The sequence below is a fragment of the Oncorhynchus keta genome, chromosome 35, assembly GCF_023373465.1.
Source record: "Oncorhynchus keta strain PuntledgeMale-10-30-2019 chromosome 35, Oket_V2, whole genome shotgun sequence".
NCBI lineage: Eukaryota > Metazoa > Chordata > Actinopteri > Salmoniformes > Salmonidae > Oncorhynchus > Oncorhynchus keta.
Genome location: NC_068455.1, coordinates 19,169,074 through 19,191,429, shown reverse-complemented (window position 1 = coordinate 19,191,429; position 22,356 = coordinate 19,169,074). Strand labels below are relative to the sequence as shown.

Below are 22,356 nucleotides of genomic sequence, written 5' to 3'. Positions count from 1 at the left end.
GTTATTGTCTCTACCGTCTTGCCCTTTGTGCTGTTGTCTGTGCCCAATAATGTTTGTACCATGTTTTGTGCTGCTACCATGTTATGTTGCTACCATGTTGTTGTCATGTTGTGTTGCTGCCTTTCTATGTTATCTTAGGTCTCTCTTTATGTAGTGTTGTGTTGTCTATCTTGCCGTGATGTGTGTTTGTCCTATATTTTTTATTTAATTTATTTTTAATCCCAGCCCCTGTCCCAGCAGGAGGTGTTTTGCCTTTTGGTAGGCCGTCATTGTAAATAAGAATTTGTTCTTAACGGACTTGCCTAGTTAAAGGTTAATACATTTTTTAAAATATATGTGTTTGATGTCATTCCTTTTGTGTCGTTCCAGCCATTATTATGAGCCATTCTCCCCTCAGCAGCCTCCTGTGATAACAATATAACAGCATAACCATTTCTCCTGTAGGGTGTTTTTCCTCTTGTTATCTACCATTTTGTAAATCCAGGAAAAAAGGATTTGTTGAAAACACTTCCAGTCAAGGATCAATTTAATTTAGCTGAAAAGCACCAGAGGACATCAGAAAGAGAGTCATTTTTCCACATGTATCAACTCTCAATGAAAACCACCTGACTGCCTTAAGCTTTCTACAAATTAAACTATTGCTCATTATGGCTCATTCAAACCTGCATTCCTTTGAAATACATAGTCACTAACAACAGGCAAGTGGTGAAATGTCTTCGAATCAAGTTGTATCATATCATTTGTGTAGATGTATTGTCTTGCCATGCTACGCTGTATCAACCCATAATGTCAGTAATGGTATAGGCAGGCACGTGCACCGATAGAGGTCTACCAGTGCCTGAGCACCTGCCCCTTTGGCCAATGGTATAAATGACAAATTAACAATTTGGTATACTATGTTTTTTTGTTGTTGTCATTGTTGTTCAGAATCCACAGCCCGCAAATGTTGCACCTACCCCTGTCTGTGCACAGCAGTGGGTATAGGGAGCAAAGCACCAAAATCTCCTCTGCTGCTGATGGGGATTGTGGTTTCTCAGTGTTGATATTGACCTACAAAGAAATTATTGTTTGAGTGGTATCCAAGATGTATCAGATCTGGGATTTCAATGAAATTCAAGCCCTTTTCAAGATGATAGGAAACCAGGTGACATCAAACTCCATCATAGTCTATGAAATGACCTTGAGTAATGTGTACCTGTCATTTACCTGTTATCCAATTTGTAAGTCGCTCTGGATAAGAGCGTCTGCTAAATGACTTAAATGTAAATGTAAATGTTATTTACGTCATCCAGTCCGCTGTGCTGTCAAATCTCACTAGCTTTGGTTTACACAATTGTGCGACTGACTACCAGAGAAACGGTTACACACCGGGACTAAAAAAGGCTTCTCTACAAATGTAGTACATTTTACATATGGCTTTTGAAGCCCTGTAATACTGTATGGCTATGCATCCTTGCCTTTCTTTGGGGTTTCAACTCCTTTCCTGCTGATCACCATCTTTCTTTGTGTTTTCCATGTACCCTTTCAAAGCTCTGGTGTTTGTCTGGCTGTTCACCCGCATACAGTATTGATATTGAATCACTGGAGAAATCCACGTCTGATAGTAATCTTCACTTTGGCGACGATCCAGCAAAACCGCTTAGGCAGAATACTCTCCAGGACAGTGGTCCTAGAAGCCCACAGGAGGTGCTGGCTTATGTTCTTGCGTAGCACTAATACATGATTTTTGGTTAGTTGAATCAGGTGTGTTCGTACAAAGTTTCCAGGACCAGAATTGAAGAACATATGTTCTTAGAGCTAACATTATACAGGTTTTTAACCTCTCTAAATACCTTACTTTCATACGCAAGTAATTAGCATATGCCTGTCAAATGAGAGGGGAAGCGAATAACTCAAGTTTATTCTTAGCTGCATATTCAATATTGCATCTCTGACATTCATTTCCCGTTTGAATGGTTTCCTAAAGATGAAATAAAAATATATTTTCCTCTTGGATAAATTGCTCCCTCTTGGAATTTGGAAGGGGGGGGGGTGTTAATCAAAGTAAATATCAGGATCCTCTGTGCTGATGATAATGGTTTATAGTTTCTCCCCACTCCCTCTCTGTTCTCTCTCACCTTCCCCTCTCTCTCTCTCTTGCTCTCTCTGTCTCTCGCTGTCTCACTCTCCTTTCTCTCTCTCCCTCTCTCTCGCTCTCTTTTCTCGCTCTCTCTCTTTTCTCTCACTGCCCCACAAACCACATAGCAGCTCATAGCGAGTAAGAGGACAACAGGGAGAGGCGGTAAACTGTAAGGAAATATCCAGGGCTAATCCGTATGGGATTGATGTGCTACACCTATAAATAGTCCTCCTGCCGCCTAGAAATTATGGTAAAATGTTGCTGTCGGCCTGAGCGGGATATGGCCAGGGTTTGACAGGCTGTGGTCTGTGTTAATGGTATTAATGGTATTAACACAGACCACAGCCTGTCAAACCCTGGCCATCCCCCATCCTTCCCCCTCGGGGACCAGCCCAGGGTGACTCCTGGGAAAATATGAAACATTTCCTCTTCTCCCAAAAATGTAATGGTGTGGCTTTATTGAGAGAGGAGCAGAGAGAGGGGTCCTGTTGTCATTTCCTTTACAATTACAGACATGATGAAAAGAGGGCTAAGGGGCTATGATCAAACCCTATATCCCAACCCGATTACTCCGTTCTGCCACCTCTGGTCTCTGGGCCCTCCCATCCGCTCAGGCCAGTCAAAACTCTTCTCTGTACTGGCACCCCAATGGTGGAACTAGCTTTCCCCTAAAACCAGGACAGTGGAGTCCCTGTCCATCTTTCAAAAATGTCTGAAACCCTACCTCTTTGAAAAGTATCTTAAATAACTCTCATGGCACTCAGACTTAGAAAGTTGGCTGTCAGAAGTTGAACAATGAAAGTTTACTTTAATTAGTCTATCTGCATATTCAAGACATGGCATACAAGAGTGCGCTGAGATACCCAATGTGACCATACTATATGTACTGTATATATATTGAACAACCTTGTGTTACAGAGAGAAACAAACAAGTGCAATTTGAAGCCTTATGGCATAAAGTGTTCCAATCACTGGAGCCACAAGATGAAAAATGGGAAGGGATGTTATTGTGAGACGATGGGTATGAATACGATGGGAGCATGTGGGTCTGAGCAGGTGTGATGGCATTAATGTTTGTTGACATGTATGTATGTCTGAGTTGGTGTTTTTGCCTTTATTTGTCTTTTGAGGTTGGGCATTAAGTCCCAGCCAACGTCATGTCTAGTTTAGTAGTCTGTAGAACGTTAATTTGTCTATTGTATACGTATATTTGTGTATTGTCTAAAAAACAAAATAAAATTATAATAATAATAAAAAAGTGGCTCTGGATAAGAGTGTCTACTAAATGACTCAAATGTGAAAGTAAAATGTAGAGAAAAGAGAAAGGAGTTTCAAACGGCCTTCTGGTCTGGCCTTCGGGTCTGTCTGACTACCAGCTGCAGCTGGGGTCAGTTAATTTCCTGCACATTGTATTCGCCAAGAATCACTCCGTTCAAGTACTTTGTCGAGAACAAAGGGTGAATATGTGCCTCAGCTTGAAAGCATTTCCCACAGCACTTACCTGTATTGGATAAATGTGGTTGGACAGAGCTCGCAGGTCATCCCCAGGTCAGAGGCAAAAGCAAAGCACTGTGTTCTAACAAACAGAATACTGTTTGTACAACATGGATATAAACAGTCATTCAGCAGTCATGTCAGAAGGTAGTCAGTCTCCAGATCTCAACCCCATAGAAAATCTTTGGAGGGAGTTGAAAGTCCGTGTTGCCCAGCAACAGCCCCAAAACATCACTGCTCTAGAGGAGATCTGCATGGAGGAATGGGCCAAAATACCAGCAACAGTGTGTGAAAACCTTGTGAAGACTTACAGAAAACTTTTGATCTCTGTCATTGCCAACAAAGGGTATATAACAAAGTATTGAGATAAACTTTTGTTATTGACCAAATACTTATTTTCCACCATAATTTGCAAATAAATTTATAAAAAATCATACAATGTGATTTTCTGGATTTTTTTCTCTCATTTTGTCTGTCATAGTTGAAATGTACCTATGATGAAAATTACAGGCCTCTCTCATCTTTTTAAATTGGAGAAATTGCACAATTGGTGGCTGACGAAATACTTTTTTGCCCCACTGTATATCATTAGAAATCATAGCAAAGGAAAATGGATGACAGGGCAGAGGAAATAAGTTAGTGCATCGAGAACGGTTGTGTTTACATTGATGAGATACGGCAGGAAACTGAAGGGAGAGACACCGTTGTTTAACAACAAACTGAACTGAGGAGGAGAACAAGCAGTCTAGATCTTTAACAGTGTTCATGGGGGGGAAATGTTAAAAAATAGGTGGACAGTTTGGAGCAACCATCAAGTGCATGTTTTCTTGAATAAACATTGAAAAATTAAAAAACCTGAAAACAAATTGGTACTGTGGTACTGAATAATTCAACCACTCATTGTATTGCTACATTAAATCGGTGTTCACAAAAAAATTGCATCAATAGTATTCAGAAGCGTTGTGTAGGTAGCATAGATTACTTTAATATCAGAATTCGACTTTTGGAGTCATGACTCCCACTAAGTAAAACCATAGAAATAGTCCTCAAGTACAATAGTGTTAATAAAGGCTCTGCGTGGTCAATCTGATGTCTGAAGTGCCCGTACAGCATTTACTGTGATGCAACCTCTGCAGACTTAAGGGTTTTCGTACTTCTTGCGAAGTGAGTTTGTGTTTATACAGGACCTCCCGCCCCCACCTACCGTCAACCAATCATGTCAATGGGGAGCTTTAAGGAGCCCTCCGCATTGTTGCAAAATTTGAGAGGTGCACAGCAATGCGGTAAGCAGCTTGATTTGGCCTCTGCATGCCTATGGAGGCTCAGAAATTGCGCCACACTCTCCACACAGCCTCCGACCACATTTCCAGATCAAGCATAAATTAGCTTTTAGGATGATAAGATGAAGCACATTGCACTGACACTCAATACTCCAAAGGTTGTTATTGGTTTTGTACAAAAGCGCTCAGTGGCGCAGCATACTGCTGAGATGTAACTTGTTTACTACCTGTTTGACTCTCTCAATGGCACAAACTTGTCACTAATTATTCAGACTGCCCAGATACGCTCATTCACAACTTTTGTATTTAAATCCTTGCAAAAAATTCCTACATTTCTTTCCAGTTGTGTGCGTTCAAGTTAAGAGTAAGTTTGTTTCCTTTTTTCCATGTTTATTGTAGTTACCTAACAATGTAATTTTTGTCATTTGAGATATGTTTTAATAGCTTTGTCCTTATCAACATGACCTTTTATGTTATGCAACCTGACATGATGCCTCTCCTTTGTTGCAGAATCACACACCTTTACCATATCCAACCACCAGTCCTCTCTGTCGTCTGCTTGCTCTCTGACCGGAGCTGAGTACACCTGGTGACATCTATCCAACCAGTTAAATATCTTGGGTTCCTTTTTCATGGTCCTTCGACCAGATTATGTTTAGTAGGGGTACTGTGGCAGATTTCCAAATGATGATACAAATCCTCTACCCACAATCCTTTGCAATCACAGTGAAACCATACAGTCTGGGGTACAAGACAGGGTTGTTTATTTTTTCTGTCTTAAGTGGAAAGCATTAATTAAACCCTGACTGGAGTTCACATACATTTTCACAGTAAGTAGACAAAAGGAAGTGTGACTTCACTCCCTTGTTCCTTTGTTCTCTAGTGGCTTTTGGGGGAGACTCCTTTTCCTGTGCACTTAGAATTCCATTTCCTTTGGTTCCCCCACACCGGACCCTTCCCTCTGTGTCCCTTGGACTGCTCCTGTCTGAGATGTGCTGTGGATAAGGTCCTCTCCTGTCTGAGATGTGCTGTGGATAAGGTCCTCTCCTGTCTGAGATGTGCTGTGGACAAGGTCCTCTCCTGTCTGAGATGTGCTGTGGACAAGGTCCTCTCCTGTCTGAGATGTGCTGTGGACAAGGTCCTCTCCTGTCTGAGATGTGCTGTGGACAAGGTCTCATGTGTCTGAGATGTGCTGTGGATAAGGTCCTCTCCTGTTTGAGATGTGCTGTGGATAAGGTCCTCTCCTGTCTGAGATGTGCTGTGGACAAGGTCCTCTCCTGTCTGAGATGTGCTGTGGACAAGGTCCTCTCCAGTCTGAGATGTGCTGTGGATAAGGTCCTCTCCTGACTGAGATGTGCTGTGGATAAGGTCCTCTCCTATCTGAGATGTGCTGTGGACAAGGTCCTCTCCTGTCTGAGATGTGCTGTGGATAAGGTCCTCTCCTGACTGAGATGTGCTGTGGATAAGGTCCTCTCCTGACTGAGATGTGCTGTGGATAAGGTCCTCTCCTGACTGAGATGTGCTGTGGATAAGGTCCTCTCCTGACTGAGATGTGCTGTGGATAAGGTCCTCTCCTGACTGAGATGTGCTGTGGATAAGGTCCTCTCCAGTCTGAGATGTGCTGTGGATAAGGTCCTCTCCTGACTGAGATGTGCTGTGGATAAGGTCCTCTCCTGACTGAGATGTGCTGTGGATAAGGTCCTCTCCTGACTGAGATGTGCTGTGGATAAGGTCCTCTCCTGACTGAGATGTGCTGTGGATAAGGTCCTCTCCTGACTGAGATGTGCTGTGGATAAGGTCCTCTCCTGACTGAGATGTGCTGTGGATAAGGTCCTCTCCTGTCTGAGATGTGCTGTGGATAAGGTCCTCTCCTATCTGAGTTGTAGAAATGCACTCCACCTCAGCCTCTCTTCCTGCCATTCTCTGGCACTTCCCCAGGAAGCATCTGCTTTTCTCTGACAAAGAAGCACTGCCGCAGAACCTAAATAATAGTAATTTACTTAGTAGACAATGAATACTCTGTATATCCCAAGTGGGGTCCTCCCTGAACGCCTCACTAAGTCAAGTTGCTATACAATGACACAATGACTTTCTGAGTTTCGTGTTTTAGGGTTGATAGAAATCAAAGCACACATTAGCGAGGGTCTATTCCCTGAGGGAAATAATCATACTTCTGCTTTTTATCATCACATCCTGATACCAGGACAGTATCAGCAGGCTGGCATATCCTCTCACAAGTTTCAAGTTGGATCTCAGCACACATTTGTGACACTGGTTCTTTTCTTTATTTTGCAAGCCTTTTCTGTGAAGGAAAACTTCCTGCATCTCCCACAACAGAAAGTGAAGCTCGCCTGGTGATCTCATGGGGAAATATTATCAAAGAGCTAAATCATTGAAATTACTTGAGTTATGCTGATATGACCTAGAGTACATTAGTGTATTTTTCTCACAACTCATCTGCCAGGCCTTGAATCTTAGGCTGCTGTATACTTTTATAACAATGATCATTTGTTTAAAAGTTGCTAATGTTTGGATATGCCACCACCCCCTCTGCAGAGGAAGTGGATGGCTGTATGAAGTCTAAGCACACTTCCTGTGTTTGTTGTCTTGGGAGGACCTCTCAGGGTAGACTAAGAAAGTAGCAGGAAAATTTGCATCGTCAGCCAGTCCATTCCAGGGGAGGCTAGCAGGAGGACCATCATCAGTCTGACTGAGCACCACTGTCATCAGATCGATTGGTGCAAGCGGGGAGAATGGAGTACTACTGGATATGCCTGTGGAGTGTCTTGGGGGTGGGTCTGTGTGTTCCTGATGATGAACACTATACTCTTCATCTGAGTCCTCTCAACTTCGACAAAGCTTTAGAAGCCTGTCTGCCTGCCAGTTTCCTAACTAAAGTGGCCAGTATGGAGGAAGCCACGAAGATTTTGAAAGTCATCGCGAACATGCCATCCACAGAAGGTACATTTGAGTTTTGGGTGGGTTTGAGGAAAGAAAAGTTGCATTGTGTGAAAAATGACACACCTCTGAAAGGTTTTAAATGGACAGTGGATAGCAGCAGTGACACAAAACTGGATCAGTGGAAGTCTTTGCCCAAACCAACCTGCACGGTTATACACTGTGTATTTCTCTCGGGTGAGTTTAATGGAACTGAAATAGTGAACTGGGGGTTTGTTCCCAGTACCTGTAAGACAAATCGTCCATTCATTTGTAAACAACGTGATGAAAAGATGCCTTTCATGGACCAGTGTCTTCTTACCCCACACATACTGGAGGCCCGATCAATAAGGCCAGACCCAAATAATCCTCATAAACTGGATCTAGAATGTTCGTCTGGGAAATTGTTTAAACTGACTTGCTCTGCAACAACTCTGAAATGGAAACGTGATGATGGATCGGCTATAGATGGCATTTGTGCTTCGTGCAAAGCAGGTTATGTGAGAGATGGGTCTGGAAACTGCGTGGACAATGATGAATGCAGAGATCAGCCCTGCAAAGGCCAGTGTGTCAACACAGAGGGTTCTTACCTCTGTAAATGCCGTGATAAAAATGGAAATATTCAAGACGAGGGCTCAGTGTCATGCAATGAACTACCAGCTACCTTTACTCCTGAAGGAAGTGACAACTATTTGGTCCAAGACCACACTCCCACTCCCAAGCCAACAATTACCATCTTTCTGCAGGACCAACCCACTCCCACTTCCCCTACGGATGACATCGAGATAGTGGACAAGAGTGGAGAACAAGCCAAAATCTTCATACCTGTGGTGATCGCAGTGATGACCTTGGTCGTTCTGGTGGTCGTGGTGTTGGCTACTGTGAAGTGCTGTCTCAGGAGGCGATCGCAGAAACTGGCCATGAAAACTGCAGAGAAAATGGCAATAAAGAGGGCAGAGGCCTCGGAGGAAAAATACTCCCTGGAAAACACAAATGAGAAGGAGGCAACTTAAGCAGAAGTGTGAATGGAGGTCACAGCAGACTCAGACAACCTGAAGATTTAAACTGACAATATATAAGACTTATTTCAGTTCTTACAGTTAATTGTCAATAAGCACTTGAATAACATTTCTTAATAGAAAGGATTGACCACTACTTAGACAATACAATGTTAATTTTTACTGCAGTAGTGAAAATGAAAGCTTTGGATATTATTTTATTTTGAGGATTTGTATGTGGGCTCACATTTCTTCATAGTATTTGCTAGGCCTTTATGTTTATTTACGTACTTAACTTCCCTACTGTTGTATATACTGTATGTGGTTTGTGTGTATATATATATATATATATATATATATATATATATATAAGGCATCATGTAACATAGGAAGATGAATTTGATGCTTCAGTATTTTGGAAGTTTCTAGTCCTGATATAAAGGATCACAGTCTCTGCCCATGGCGTAAAATGTTGAGCCCATATTAACCTAGTTCTTTCTCAGTTCAAAAGAAAGACCCTATCTTGTCAATAGATCAACTGATTTTAAAAGCAATGATTTTATTAGAATTGAAAATAAAGGTTGAATGAATTATGAGCAAACAGACACTGTGGGTAGGTTTATCTTCTAGCCTACAGAGGCCTGAGTAAATATGCACCAAAGAGGAGAGAGAGGACTGCTGATAAGAGATGGCTTGGCTGCTCTATCCGGATCAGGATGTGGTTGTTTTGCCAAATGGTAAAAACGTTTTCCTGTTGCTGTCTGCCTGAGAGATGTTAAAACAAAAATCACTGCTGCTGTTTTAACTTGAACTTACACAATGAATAATGAATCATAGAGACTGAGCATAAATCTGAACTTAAACTCTGCATCAATCTCCTTTTACTCTTCAAGAAGTCTGGAATAAATGAATCATAGGCAGCAGGGTTCAACACTTTTTTTGTATGTGCTCACTATTATTCAAGTCACAAGCAAGTCTCAAGTCACAAGGTCCGAGTTTCAAATAGAATGGGTCAAGTCTCGAATCAAGTCCAAGTCATACATTTTAAGAGCAAGTCACAATTTCAAGTCAAGTGAAAAAAATCGATACATGCAACTACAAATCGAGACATTGGGACTATACATATATAAATATATATAATCTGATATTTTTGTAAAAAATGTGTTAATCAGATATAATACATCTTTAAATGGTTCTTCATGTCTGTGAAATTAGAAGTACATTTTAAGTGAAAGAAATGAAAAACTAGATAGTTATATCTGCATTAACCCATTAGAACTTGGCACTATAAAGTTATATCTGCAATCCAATCACAAGCCTGAACAAATCCAGACGGACCCGGACCAAACACAAGACATGTCTTTGCCATCTCACTCTAAGTATGGTCTAGGCCAGTGGTTCCCAACCTTTTTCCACTTACTGTGCCACCAACTAAATTTTGCTCTGCCTGGAGTACCCCAAACGTACCCCCTGTTTACCAGTTGGCCTACTGTCTCATGAGTCTTCTCAAGTACCCCCTGTGGATAGACCAAGTACATACAGAGGTCCTAGTACCCCTGGTTGGGAACCACTGGTCTAGGCTAATCTAGCCAGCAATAATGGCACACAAGGAACAAAACAAAACTGTCATAAATCTTAAAGTAATGATGTTTTCACATCATTGTTCAGCGATGACAGTGGTTTGTCTGATGCTCATAATGCATTTCTTAATGTATTTGATGATGTGTTCTGACTCTATCTTGGGAGAAGTGTTATTCTGTCATTTATGTGGTCAAATAGTTGCAGTCTTCTTAAAAACAGAACATGTGTCAGATAGAACCTTATGGTTGAACCCAGATGGACATTTGGACTTGAGGGATCTTTTAAGATGAGGACCTTAATGGGTTATGAAAGAAGAGTTCACTACCAAAATGTTCTGGCAGTGGCTTGTATTCATGGATGCCAAGGGATGCCAGGCCTCCTCAAAAATTGTTTCTTTTTTTCCTCTGTGCAGACCCAGAGCTAGAATGGATCAGTTGAACGGGCATTTGATTTCCACAGGCGGGTCCATTTTGTTCACTGGACCTCCAATGTGTGTACACGTTTGCACGTGTTTGTTTTTTAAATGGGTGCAAATAGTAAAGACCACAGGGGGCTCATGAGTTTCAAGTTTGGGGAGGATTACAATTCATCTTCAAATTTCTACCGATCTGTGTGCCAGTTATAAATATTTAACCGTTTCATTTCAATAATAACGTGTTTGTTTCTCAAAATCATTGTTACATGGTTAATCATACAAATCTGAAGTAAAATGATACAAATCTAAAAGTTCAATTTCAACTATGGTGAGGGCACTAGTCTCTGCCATATGGACACACTGATGCACTGTGATCCACTGGTGGCCAAAGAAATGAGAGCATATAACTCAGAGATAGTCTATAGGCCAATGCAGCAGTAGGCCTATAACTTCCATCATCAACTAAGTAAAATACATATGCCTAAAGCCAACAAATAAAAACAGTTGAAAGTATCCTGATAAATGCCAGTTCTTTAAATCACATGAATCTCTCTTCTCCACCTATCTGCCTGCCTTGAGCCATTGCTAGTGAAGTTTAACATCTTATTAAATCTTCACAGGGTCTGCCCCAAAGCTGTCCCTAACAAACTTGTCACATTGTATCAACTAGCCCAGTGATTGCTTACCAGGAATTTATTTTTATTTATTTATCCATTATTTTACCAGGTAAGTTGACTGAGAACACATTCTCATTTGCAGCAACAACCTGGGGTTACAGGGGAGAGATGAATGAGCCAATTGTAAACTGGGGATTATTAGGTGACCATGATGGTTTGAGGGCCAGATTGGGAATTTAGCCATGACACCAGGGTTAACACCCATACTCTTACAATAAGTGCCATGGGCTCTTTAATGACCTCAGAGAGTCAGGAAACCCATTTAACATCCCATCTGAAAGACAGCACCCTACACAGGGAAGTGTCCCCAATCATCTGCTCTGGGGCATTGGGATATATTTTTGATAGACCAGAGGAAAGAGTGCCTCCTACTGGCCCTCCAACAACACTTCCAGCAGCATCTGGTCTCCCATCCAGGAACTGACCAGGACCAACTCTGCTTAGCTTCAGAAGCAAGCCGTGATAGGGTGATATGCTGCTGGGATACTAGGAGAGGCTAAACCCTCTTGCTTCACCTCATCCTCTCTGCTGAAACTATATCACTGGAGAAAGCAAGCGAAACAGAGCCCCTCTATGCGTGCCCATGTAACTGATGCTGTCTGGACAGAAATAGTATGACATGCTATCAGTGGCGATTTTAGCATGTAAATGTTGGTGGGGCAAACAAAAATAAAGATTCTAGATGTATGCCAGCAAAGCCACTACACAATACTAAACAATAATTCCACTATAAGGGTTACAAATGGTGCCTACAAACTATTAGGGCTTACATAAAGCTGTCCTTACCACTGCTACACCTGGCTATCAGCGGAGCCTTGTCTGGCAGCGAAACAGTTCATTCAGCCTCATTTGCTGCTTTTAAAAAAGCATAGCTGATATGCCTGACTTGCTAAACAAATGTGGCTTCTACTGACAACTGAGATGTACAAACTATGGCATAAAGGGGAAGACGTACGCTACGGTCACAAGACGCAGGCCTCCTAATTGTCCCTAGAATTTCTAAGCAAACAGCTGGAGGCAGGGCTTTCTCCTATAGAGCTCCATTTTTATGGAACGGTCTGCCTACCCATGTCAGAGACGCAAACTCGGTCTCAACCTTTAAGTCTTTACTGAAGACTCATCTCTTCAGTGGGTCATATGATTGAGTGTAGTCTGGCCCAGGAGTGGGAAGGTGAACGGAAAGGCTCTGGAGCAACGAACCGCCCTTGCTGTCTCTGCCTGGCCGGTTCCCCTCTTTCCACTGGGATTCTCTGCCTCTAACCCTGTTACGGGGGCTGAGTCACTGGCTTGCTGGGGCTCTCTCGTGCCGTCCTGGGGGGGTGCGTCACCTGGGTGGGTTGATTCACTGTTGTGGTCGGCCTGTCTGGGTTGCCCCCCTGACCGTGGCGGAGATCTTTGTGGGCTATACTCGGCCTTGTCTCAGGATGGTAAGTTGGTGGTTGAAGATATCCCTCTAGTGGTGTGGGGGATGTGCTTTGGCAAAGTGGGTGGGGTTATATCCTTCCTGTTTGGCCCTGTCCGGGGTGTCCTCGGATGGGGCCACAGTGTCTCCTGACCCCTCCTGTCTCAGCCTCCAGTATTTATGCTGCAGTAGTTTATGTGTCGGGGGCTAGGGTCAGTTTGTTATATCTGGAGTACTTCTCCTGTCCTATTCGGTGTCCTGTGTGAATCTAAGTGTGCGTTCTCTAATTCTCTCCTTCTCTCTTTCTTTCTCTCTCTCGGAGGACCTGAGCCCTAGGACCATGTCCCAGGACTACCTGACATGAGGACTCCTTGCTGTCCCCAGTCCACCTGGCCATGCTCCTGCTCCAGTTTCAACTGACCTGAGCCCTAGGACCGTGCCCCAGGACTACCTGACATGAAGGCTCCTTGCTGTCCCCAGTCCACCTGACTGTGCTGCTGCTCCAGTTTCAACTGTTCTGCCTTATTATTATTCGACCATGCTGGTCATTTATGAACATTTGAACATCTTGGTCATGTTCTGTTATAATCTCTACCCGGCACAGCCAGAAGAGGACTGGCCACCCCACATAGCCCGGTTCCTCTCTAGGTTTCTTCCTAGGTTTTGGCCTTTCTAGGGAGTTTTTCCTAGCCACCGTGCTTTTACACCTGCATTGTTTGCTGTTTGGGGTTTTAGGCTGGGTTTCTGTACAGCACTTTGAGATATCAGCTGATGTACGAAGGGCTATATAAATAAATTTGATTTGATTTGATTTGATTTGAAGAGGAGCGGATAAGAGGCCATCCTTAATTTTTATTAAGACATGAATGAGCGACCTAGTCAATATAACTATTTGTTCAGCACTTTTGAAATGTATGGTGCTAGAATTCAGAACATGGACCGTTCTTACAGTATTCTCCCTGTACACCAAGTCAGAACCATAAGATAAATAAAGGGCGCATAGAAGCAGACAATGAAAGCTCTTACAATATTTGATGATGACATTTCTCTACAACTGGCTATTGGCTACATGTGCCCCACCAAGTTAGAACAGTAGGCTAATTATGAAGGGAAAAGGGATCAAATGATTTAGGTAAGGCACATGGTCTACTAACAGCTTACTACACAACATTCTGTAGCTAAGAAAGTAATACTATCTCCCTGGCATATTACATAATTTATGCAGAAGCATACAAGACATTTTTGGACTTGTTGTGCTGTGCTCACTTCAACAGGAAGTGGCACTCTTGTGGGCTCTAGAAAGTTGGATGACAGTTCAAAATTATTTTCCGTTTTTTTTCACAATTGGAGTTCGTTTTTACAGAGTTTCCAGTTGTCTTGAACTCACTGAAGTCAGATTTCCCAGTTCCGAATTTCCAGTTTTGAACTCGGCAGAAGTCATGCCGGATTAATAGCATGGCCAATGTATTCAAACATTTCTGGCCCATGGTGTTACCCCCTTTTCGGGGTAGTTACTATCTTGTCTCATCACTGCAATTCCCCTACGGACTCGGCGTAGGTCGAGAGCCAAGCTGCACTGCTTCTTGACACACCGAAGTCGACCGACTGGCCCACCACAAGGAGTCGCTAGACCACGATGAGACAAGGACATCCCAGCCGGCCAAACCCTCCCCTAACCCGGACGACGCTGGGACAATTGTGCACCGTCCCATGGGTCTCCCGGTCGCAGCCAGTTATGACACTGCCTGGGATCGAACCCGGGGCTGCAGTGGCGTCTTAGCACTCATTGTTGAATTTGCGATTTCCAACTTGTTGTGTAATGTTTATGTCAAATGGCTGATGAGCACCGTTACGTTTTATCTATAATTTCTATTTATATGACAAGGGTTGAAAGGATTTACCAGTAGATTGTTGACTTGATGCATGATGATGATTACTTGTCTAGCCTGATAGCTAAGATGTTGAAAGTATGAAGTTGACATGATAAATCTAATCAAAGCTAAGGTAGACATGATTTAACGTCATTTTATCTGTGGCCAACGACCTTGAGCCTTCTTGGATGGGCACTTCTAATGTAAGTCTATGGCAGCACCCAGGGGGCTTGAATTTTCGAGCTCGACCCATAGATTTTGTGGTGAGGTAGTGTCCCCATGAGTGACAGAATACTGAGCCAATCATGGCGCAACTAGAGAACATTACCAACCCCTACTCTCCATATTTTCCGCTGGCTGACCCACCACCACAAAAAGCACTGAGCTAGACTGAAACACATTAATTTTGGAGCTGCTTTACTCAAGAAAGCAAAAAAAGAGACCTTGTTTGTATGCGGCTTTATTAATGCAACATTGTTTACAGACGGATATGTCACACATTTTTTCATGGCAGGTGGGGCAGAGCTCCATCTGTTTTGAGCCCCACCTGCCATGAATGACGCATCTCCACTGGATAATATTAATTTAGGCAGGCTACTCTATTTTGGCCTAGCAAAACCGGGGAAAATTAAACAAGCGATTTCTGGTCACTAATCCGGATGTGTGAGCCCATCTTTGCACGCCAATGGTAATGACTGGTCAACAGTCAAGATGCACAACTTTGTGGTTCTGAAGCATAGTTTAGAATGTTTTTAGAAACAACCATTTGTTGCAATGCTGTAGGCCTATCATGTTCGTGACCAGATCTTAAAGGCATTGTTATAAAATTAAAATGTCAGGCTACATGTAGCCTATTAAAATATGTATGAAAAAATATTCATATTTTCCCATTCAGCTTTCGCACAAGCGACCCCAGAAAATATTCTCACTGCGCCAGCTCATCCGACCTGTGTTGATTGACAGTTGGTCCTATCAGAGAGAGTGCCGAGTGTGCGTTTCGAGTCAAGTCTCGAGTTATTTTATTTTCTATCAAGTCGAGTCTCAGGTGATCAGATGTCTGACTTGAGTCACACTCGAGTCAAAGTCTTATGACTCGAGTCCACACTCTGGCTCACACAGGGGAAATGGTATAACTGCACTGCACACCGGCAGCCTCTAGTAGTGCAAGTCTGTTTCTGCTCTGTAAGGCTACTTGTCATAATTGGAGGACTTTTACGCACAGTGCCACCTGAATCCATATTGCAATGATTCGAACAATAATAAGACATTCTGATTAGTCAACATTTTAATTCAGTTCATATAAATAGTTGCAAGTAAACAAAACTAATAAATACCGAAGTAACTAGGCGTAACAGCCTAGTATGCCTAATGAGCAAAACACTCAGTGGTCACATTTATGATTTTGTTCATATCGTTTCATCACTTTATGTCCATGTGCTAGGTTACAGTGTCGTTGTCCTCGAAGTGCATATTCCATTTCTATAAGTGCTGTCACATTCCATGTTGTCTGGTTGAAATTCATCCGCACTGTAACCACGACTTTTCAGATCGGTGGCATAGTAATCTATTGGTTCCTCCGTTGCATTGTCCATCCACCGCAGGCACAAAATTCTTTGGAACGAACGTTTGAAATTGTCTGATAAAAATCCATACAGTATAGGGTTGGCGCAGCTGTTTGCGTACCCCAAAATCACTGCGAGTTGCATGAATGTCGCGTTATGGTGCTTCACGAAGACATTAACGAGCTGTACAATATGAAAGGGCATCCAACAGATGACAAACACGGTCACCACCATCAACACCATCAGAGTGATCTTTCTCTCCGATTTCTTACGCTGCTGCCAGCCTGCCTTCATTGCCACCACTCTCATCTTGGCGATGATGAGGATGTAACACATACAGATAGCAAAGACTGGGAACAGAAAGCCCATGAGAAAGGCATAAATCACAAACACAGCCATCCACTGGTTCACTGGCTCTGGCAGCTGAATGTTACAAGCTAGCGAACCGTCCAAGTTTGGAACGGTCGTGGAAAATATAATAATGGGCAAAATGACCAGGATAGAAAACATCCAAACCCCGAAGTTGACTATTTTAGCTATTGTGGGCCTCCGGTACCGGGAGGCTTTGATGGGGTGCACAACCGCAATATATCGGTCTATGCTAAGTACAGTTAGGCAGTAAATACTCGTAAACATATTAATAGCATCAACACTTAGAACAAGTCGGCAGAGAAGGGAGCCGAAAGGCCAGTGGTGAAGGAGTGAAGATGTCACCAAGAAAGGGACACTCAGCATAAGTAACTCGTCCGCGATGGCTAAATTCAGAATGTAAATATTTGTTGCAGTTTTCATTTTGGCATATCTGAAAATGACATAGATAACCATAGAGTTCCCGCACAGTCCGACCAAACAGACAACCGAGTAAATGAAGGAGATGAGGATAGCGCTGCCGTGAGACTCGTTGTACGTTCCGTTCCATGACGAGTTGTTAATTAGGAAAAAAACGTCCTCCAGTGTAAGATTCCTGATAGAGTTGTTGAGCATTTTGGCAGATTTAAAAAAAAAAGTATATCTTAAATAACCCTTCTCAAACAGTACTGTCCAGAGAACCCATCTCCTCACAGCAGTTGATCGATGGTACAGCGCGCAGACGTTGCGTTTCAGGACCATGGATAGCTACGAATGCAGTAGTCATTTGAGACACGCAGCTTCAGACGTTGTAAAATGACGTTGCCGTGGGGACTAGACTCGGTCCTAATCGATATACACTACTGTAATCTGAAATAGAAATGTCGTTGAACGTCAAAACACACATTCAATTTCAACTGATTGATTGGTAAATTGCTGCAGAGCCTTGTCTTTTGATGACGACGCACAATAGTTAAAAGTTTCCACAAGTTCTTGACGTATCAGCAATTTTACTATTAAATTAAAACACAGTCAACACTATTGGACATTTACGAGACTAATACAACTGCATAAATTGTCATCTTTAATTTAATAACTTAATAAAAATTACAATCAAAAAGCATACCTGGCATGTGTAGACAACAGAGCACAAAGATCGTCTTTATTTTGAAATAAGTGAGCTGTCATACCAACTATAATTATTACAGACGAGACAATCACAAATCATTTCCACATCAGATATTTTTTAAATTTACGTTTAATAAAGTCAATCGTCATATTCAAATCAGGTACAAAAACATAGAGATTCACTCTAGAGCCGGCGTAGGAAACCCTGATCCTATAGCGCTGCATGCGCTTCATGTTTTTGATTAAACCCGACCTAGAAGACCAGGTGAGTTGAAATTAGTCAATCACTGAACTGATTAATTAGCTCAGTGGGTCAGGTATGATCCCTAGGTGGTGCAAAATCGTGCAATACTTGCGACACTCCCTGCTCTAGAGACTGAAAATCTAAGTAAGTAAATACAGTTTCATGAGGAAAGCCAAATGCAATATCTATGTTGACAAAGTTGGATAGGAGAGCAGTTTCTGGGTCTTATGTGACAACTTGACTTTTAATCTATCAGAACTGATCAAATTACGTTAGATTCTACCCACTGGGCACAAACCGGTATGCTTTTTTTCACCGAACTTTTAATCTAAATCCAATGACATGGTTCAATTCTTGTTTTCACGTTGAATTTATGTTTAACTCGATCAAAATGAGGAACTGAGATCTGTGCCCAGTGGGCAGTAAACAGACTAAAATAAACAAGTAGTGTTTGAGCAATAACTAAAACATTTTATATTTCCTCAGCTCAGGAGAGAGAGGCCTTTGACTTAATTGTATAATTCTAAGGGCTCATATTGAAGTAAAATAAACATGTTCCATTAGAATGCAACAAACAATGTTGGATTGGAAAACAGAATAATCTCCTCAAGAAACACTGCATTCAGCTGGGTCAGCTATATCATTTTTGCAATAATTGTTTTGAGAGAATGATTGTCCTTGAAATGCAACAAGCAACACATACACTCAGTATGTGAGTGGAACAGATGGTTGTGTTCACACTCCTATCTCCCTCCTGGATGCAGGCCGGTTCATTTGGCAGGTGTTTTTCATACTCCATAGGCCTCCCACTCATCTCTCTAGCTCCTGTTTTATAAAGACTGACTCAGCTGATTTGGATGGGCAAGAAGGAAACCAGTTATTTCACTGGGAAAGAGCTCCGAAGCCAAAGAAATACAATCTTTGTTTGTTGGGAACTGCAAGCTGTTTCCAATGACTCAATGAGGATTCATGAAGGTAGATCTTGAACTTGGCACAAATCGTTTTCAAAATAACCACAGTAAATGCACTTAAGATCTGATTGCACATGACTCTTGACACACTCAAATGCAATGTCATAAGTTACTTTAAACGCATAACACAAAATAAAGATTCCTATGCACAAAGTATCAATTTTGATTGACAGTATCTTTACCGTCAACCATTTGTCAGGTTCAGACCTACTGGTTGAGTGATTTAACAGACCTAAACACATAGTACTTAATACAAAAACTGTGATTTGAGTAGCATCATATGGAGACAGACTGTACAATACCACTACTATGGGGATGGCTCATCTCAGTCCTCAGGTGCCTCTTGGAGTTCACCTTCTGTTCTGTAGTCCTCCACCGCTTGTAGACCAGGGCATCGTTGGGCTGGAGGAGAACAGACATACACAGAGTAAAACCAAGACCAGACAGTTTGAGGCTGTCTTCATAGCTAACTATGTTTTTAGTCATAACACTTATTCTCCACATACACTGTATGAATTGAATGGGCTTGGTCTATGCTAAAACAATGAAATTAAATATGATTCAGTTCCATGCAATCCCACTATCATCAATACAGTCAAGTCTGAAAAAGCACCTAAAAACACATTAATTAAATTAGTGGAACTGAATTACAATAAATGTACAAAATATTGGTATCAGACAGAGACCCAACAGCAGTGTATGAAACATAGCAGCCCTGCTGACAGAATAACAAGGCGGCTGTCATAGCACCCGGCCTGCAGGGTCACGCATTCATCACCCATATTTAATTAAAATCCTTGGCCACAATTGGTGAATCTAATCTGGCAGACCAATCACAAGTCATTAGGGAAATCAGGCTCATTGGCTGGAGCCTGCAATGGCAGAGTTCTGGGTTTGGAGCATGGAGCCTGCAATGGCAGAGTTCTGGGTTTGGAGCATGGAGCCTGCAATGGCAGAGTTCTGGGTTTGGAGCATGGAGCCTGCAATGGCAGAGTTCTGGGTTTGGAGCATGGAGCCTGCAATGGCAGAGTTCTGGGTTTGGAGCATGGAGCCTGCAATGGCAGAGTTCTGGGTTTGGAGCATGGAGCCTGCAATGGCAGAGTTCTGGGTTTGGAGCATGGAGCCTGCAATGGCAGAGTTCTGGGTTTGGAGCATGGAGCCTGCAATGGCAGAGTTCTGGGTTTGGAGCATGGAGCCTGCAATGGCAGAGTTCTGGGTTTGGAGCATGGAGCCTGCAATGGCAGAGTTCTGGGTTTGGAGCATGGAGCCTGCAATGGCAGAGTTCTGGGTTTGGAGCATGGAGCCTGCAATGGCAGAGTTCTGGGTTTGGAGCATGGAGCCTGCAATGGCAGAGTTCTGGGTTTGGAGCATGGAGCCTGCAATGGCAGAGTTCTGGGTTTGGAGCATGGAGCCTGCAATGGCAGAGTTCTGGGTTTGGAGCATGGAGCCTGCAATGGCAGAGTTCTGGGTTTGGAGCATGGAGCCTGCAATGGCAGAGTTCTGGGTTTGATTCATTGCCTACAACGCAACAATACAATGCACTGAACCACATATCCTTGAGACAGGTTGATTTAACAGGCCTAAACACAAACTACTTATTACAAAAAAGTTTACAATACAACCATCTGACCTTGTAACTTATGACAAGACAAATCTCTGTATAATACCTGGCGCACAGTGGACTGAGAAACTACTGAACAGTGAACACATTGAGTAGCAACTTAAATCTTGCTGGATTGATTGCTTTAATTTGACTCTTGACTGTTTCCCACTCATGCATGTGCACTTTTTGTTTTCCTCTCACGTAAATGTTTGTAGTGACACTCCTGCAAGGGGACTGTGGTTTGTATGTTAGTCACATGTGATATCTTTAACAGTGCTTGCCAGATTTTGACACAACTTCAGTGAATGATGCGTCTTGTCATAGTGAGCCGACATTTACAAAATGACACTTATTGGCCCATGGCGGAAGCTAGAGCTAACTGAAATGTTTTAGTCAAGCATGATGTCTCAATTGGCTCAAAGGGGACGCAATATCTCAATTGGCTCAATGGGGGGCGCTGCATCATTTGTGGGGACATGTTTACTGTTGCCTTGTTCATGTATGCAGTAGCCTACATCCAGTGTATACAGGCTTTTTCCAGGACAGACTGACCAGTTGAAAGCTATGATCCCTTATTGATGTCGCTTTTTAAATCCACTTCAACCAGTGTAGATGAAGGCGAGGAGACATTAAAGAATGATTTTAACCTTAAGACATGGATTGTGTATGTGTGCCATTGAGGGTGAATGGGCAAGACAAAATATTTAAGTACCTTTGAACGGGGTATGGTAATAGGTGCCCGGCAAACTGGGTTATGTCAAGAACTGCAACGCTGCTGGGTTTTTCATGTTCAACAGTTTCCTGTGTATATCAAGGATGGCCAATCACCTGTTTCCGGTGACGATCAGCAGCTAACTATAGTCTGTGTAGCTCCAACCCCATTTTTACTCATTATTCAACTCCTAGTTACACATTTGAACTAATTGTCCAAGATATCGGTTACATGGAAAATTACTTAGAAATGCCCAAAAGCAGACACTTTTGATGAAAAACACAAATGTCATCTCTACCTGCACCTGCTGCTAGCAAGGAAAATGGCAGAGAAGAACAGCCTGATGACCCAGTTCTAAAGGAGATTTGCAAAATGAACAAAAATCTTGAAGAGAAAATTGCCAAAGTGGGCGAAGATGTGGCTGAAATAAAACATACAGTGGGCGCACTGAAAACAAAAGTGGACTCTCGACAACCAAGTTAAACGCAGAAGAGCGGATATGATAGAAAAATCGATTTACATTTTGGTCTTTTAGCAGACGCTCTTATCCAGAGCAACTTACAGTTAGTGCATTCATATTAATATAGCTAGGTGGGACAACCACATCTCAGTCATAAAGTAAGTCAATTTTTTCTTCACTAAAGTAGCTGTCGGCAATGTCGCCGCAAGTAGAAAAAAAAGTGAAGTGTGACTTGGATAATGGGGGCCTCCCTGGGTGCACCTTTTTGTTTTTGCCCCTAGCACTACACAGCTGATTCACATAACCAACTCATCATCAAGCTTTGATTATTTGAATCAGTTGTGAAGTGCTAGGGCCAAAACCAAAACGTGCACCCAGGCACGAGTTTGGGAAACCCTGAGTTAATGGATGAAACATGTCAAGGTATGGTAACCCATAACATAGCAACAACATACTATGACCATGCTTGCCTTCATCTGAGTCTTGCCCAGCAGAATGAAGATAGGAGGTGAGGGTCGGTTGTTGGTGGCTGCCTCTCGACAGGCAATGGCTTT

The 22,356-nt window shown here is 42.6% G+C and overlaps 1 protein-coding gene across 1 annotated transcript; it reads right to left on the bottom strand.

Annotated features, from left to right (window-relative positions):
• Positions 1-15,230: 15,230 nt before the first annotated feature.
• LOC118368107 (somatostatin receptor type 1-like) lies at positions 15,231-17,441 on the bottom strand. Its single transcript, XM_035751883.1, has one exon. It carries the CDS (start codon positions 17,318-17,320, stop codon positions 16,217-16,219), a length of 1,104 nt encoding a protein of 367 aa, XP_035607776.1. The 5' UTR covers positions 17,321-17,441; the 3' UTR covers positions 15,231-16,216.
• Positions 17,442-22,356: the final 4,915 nt, after the last annotated feature.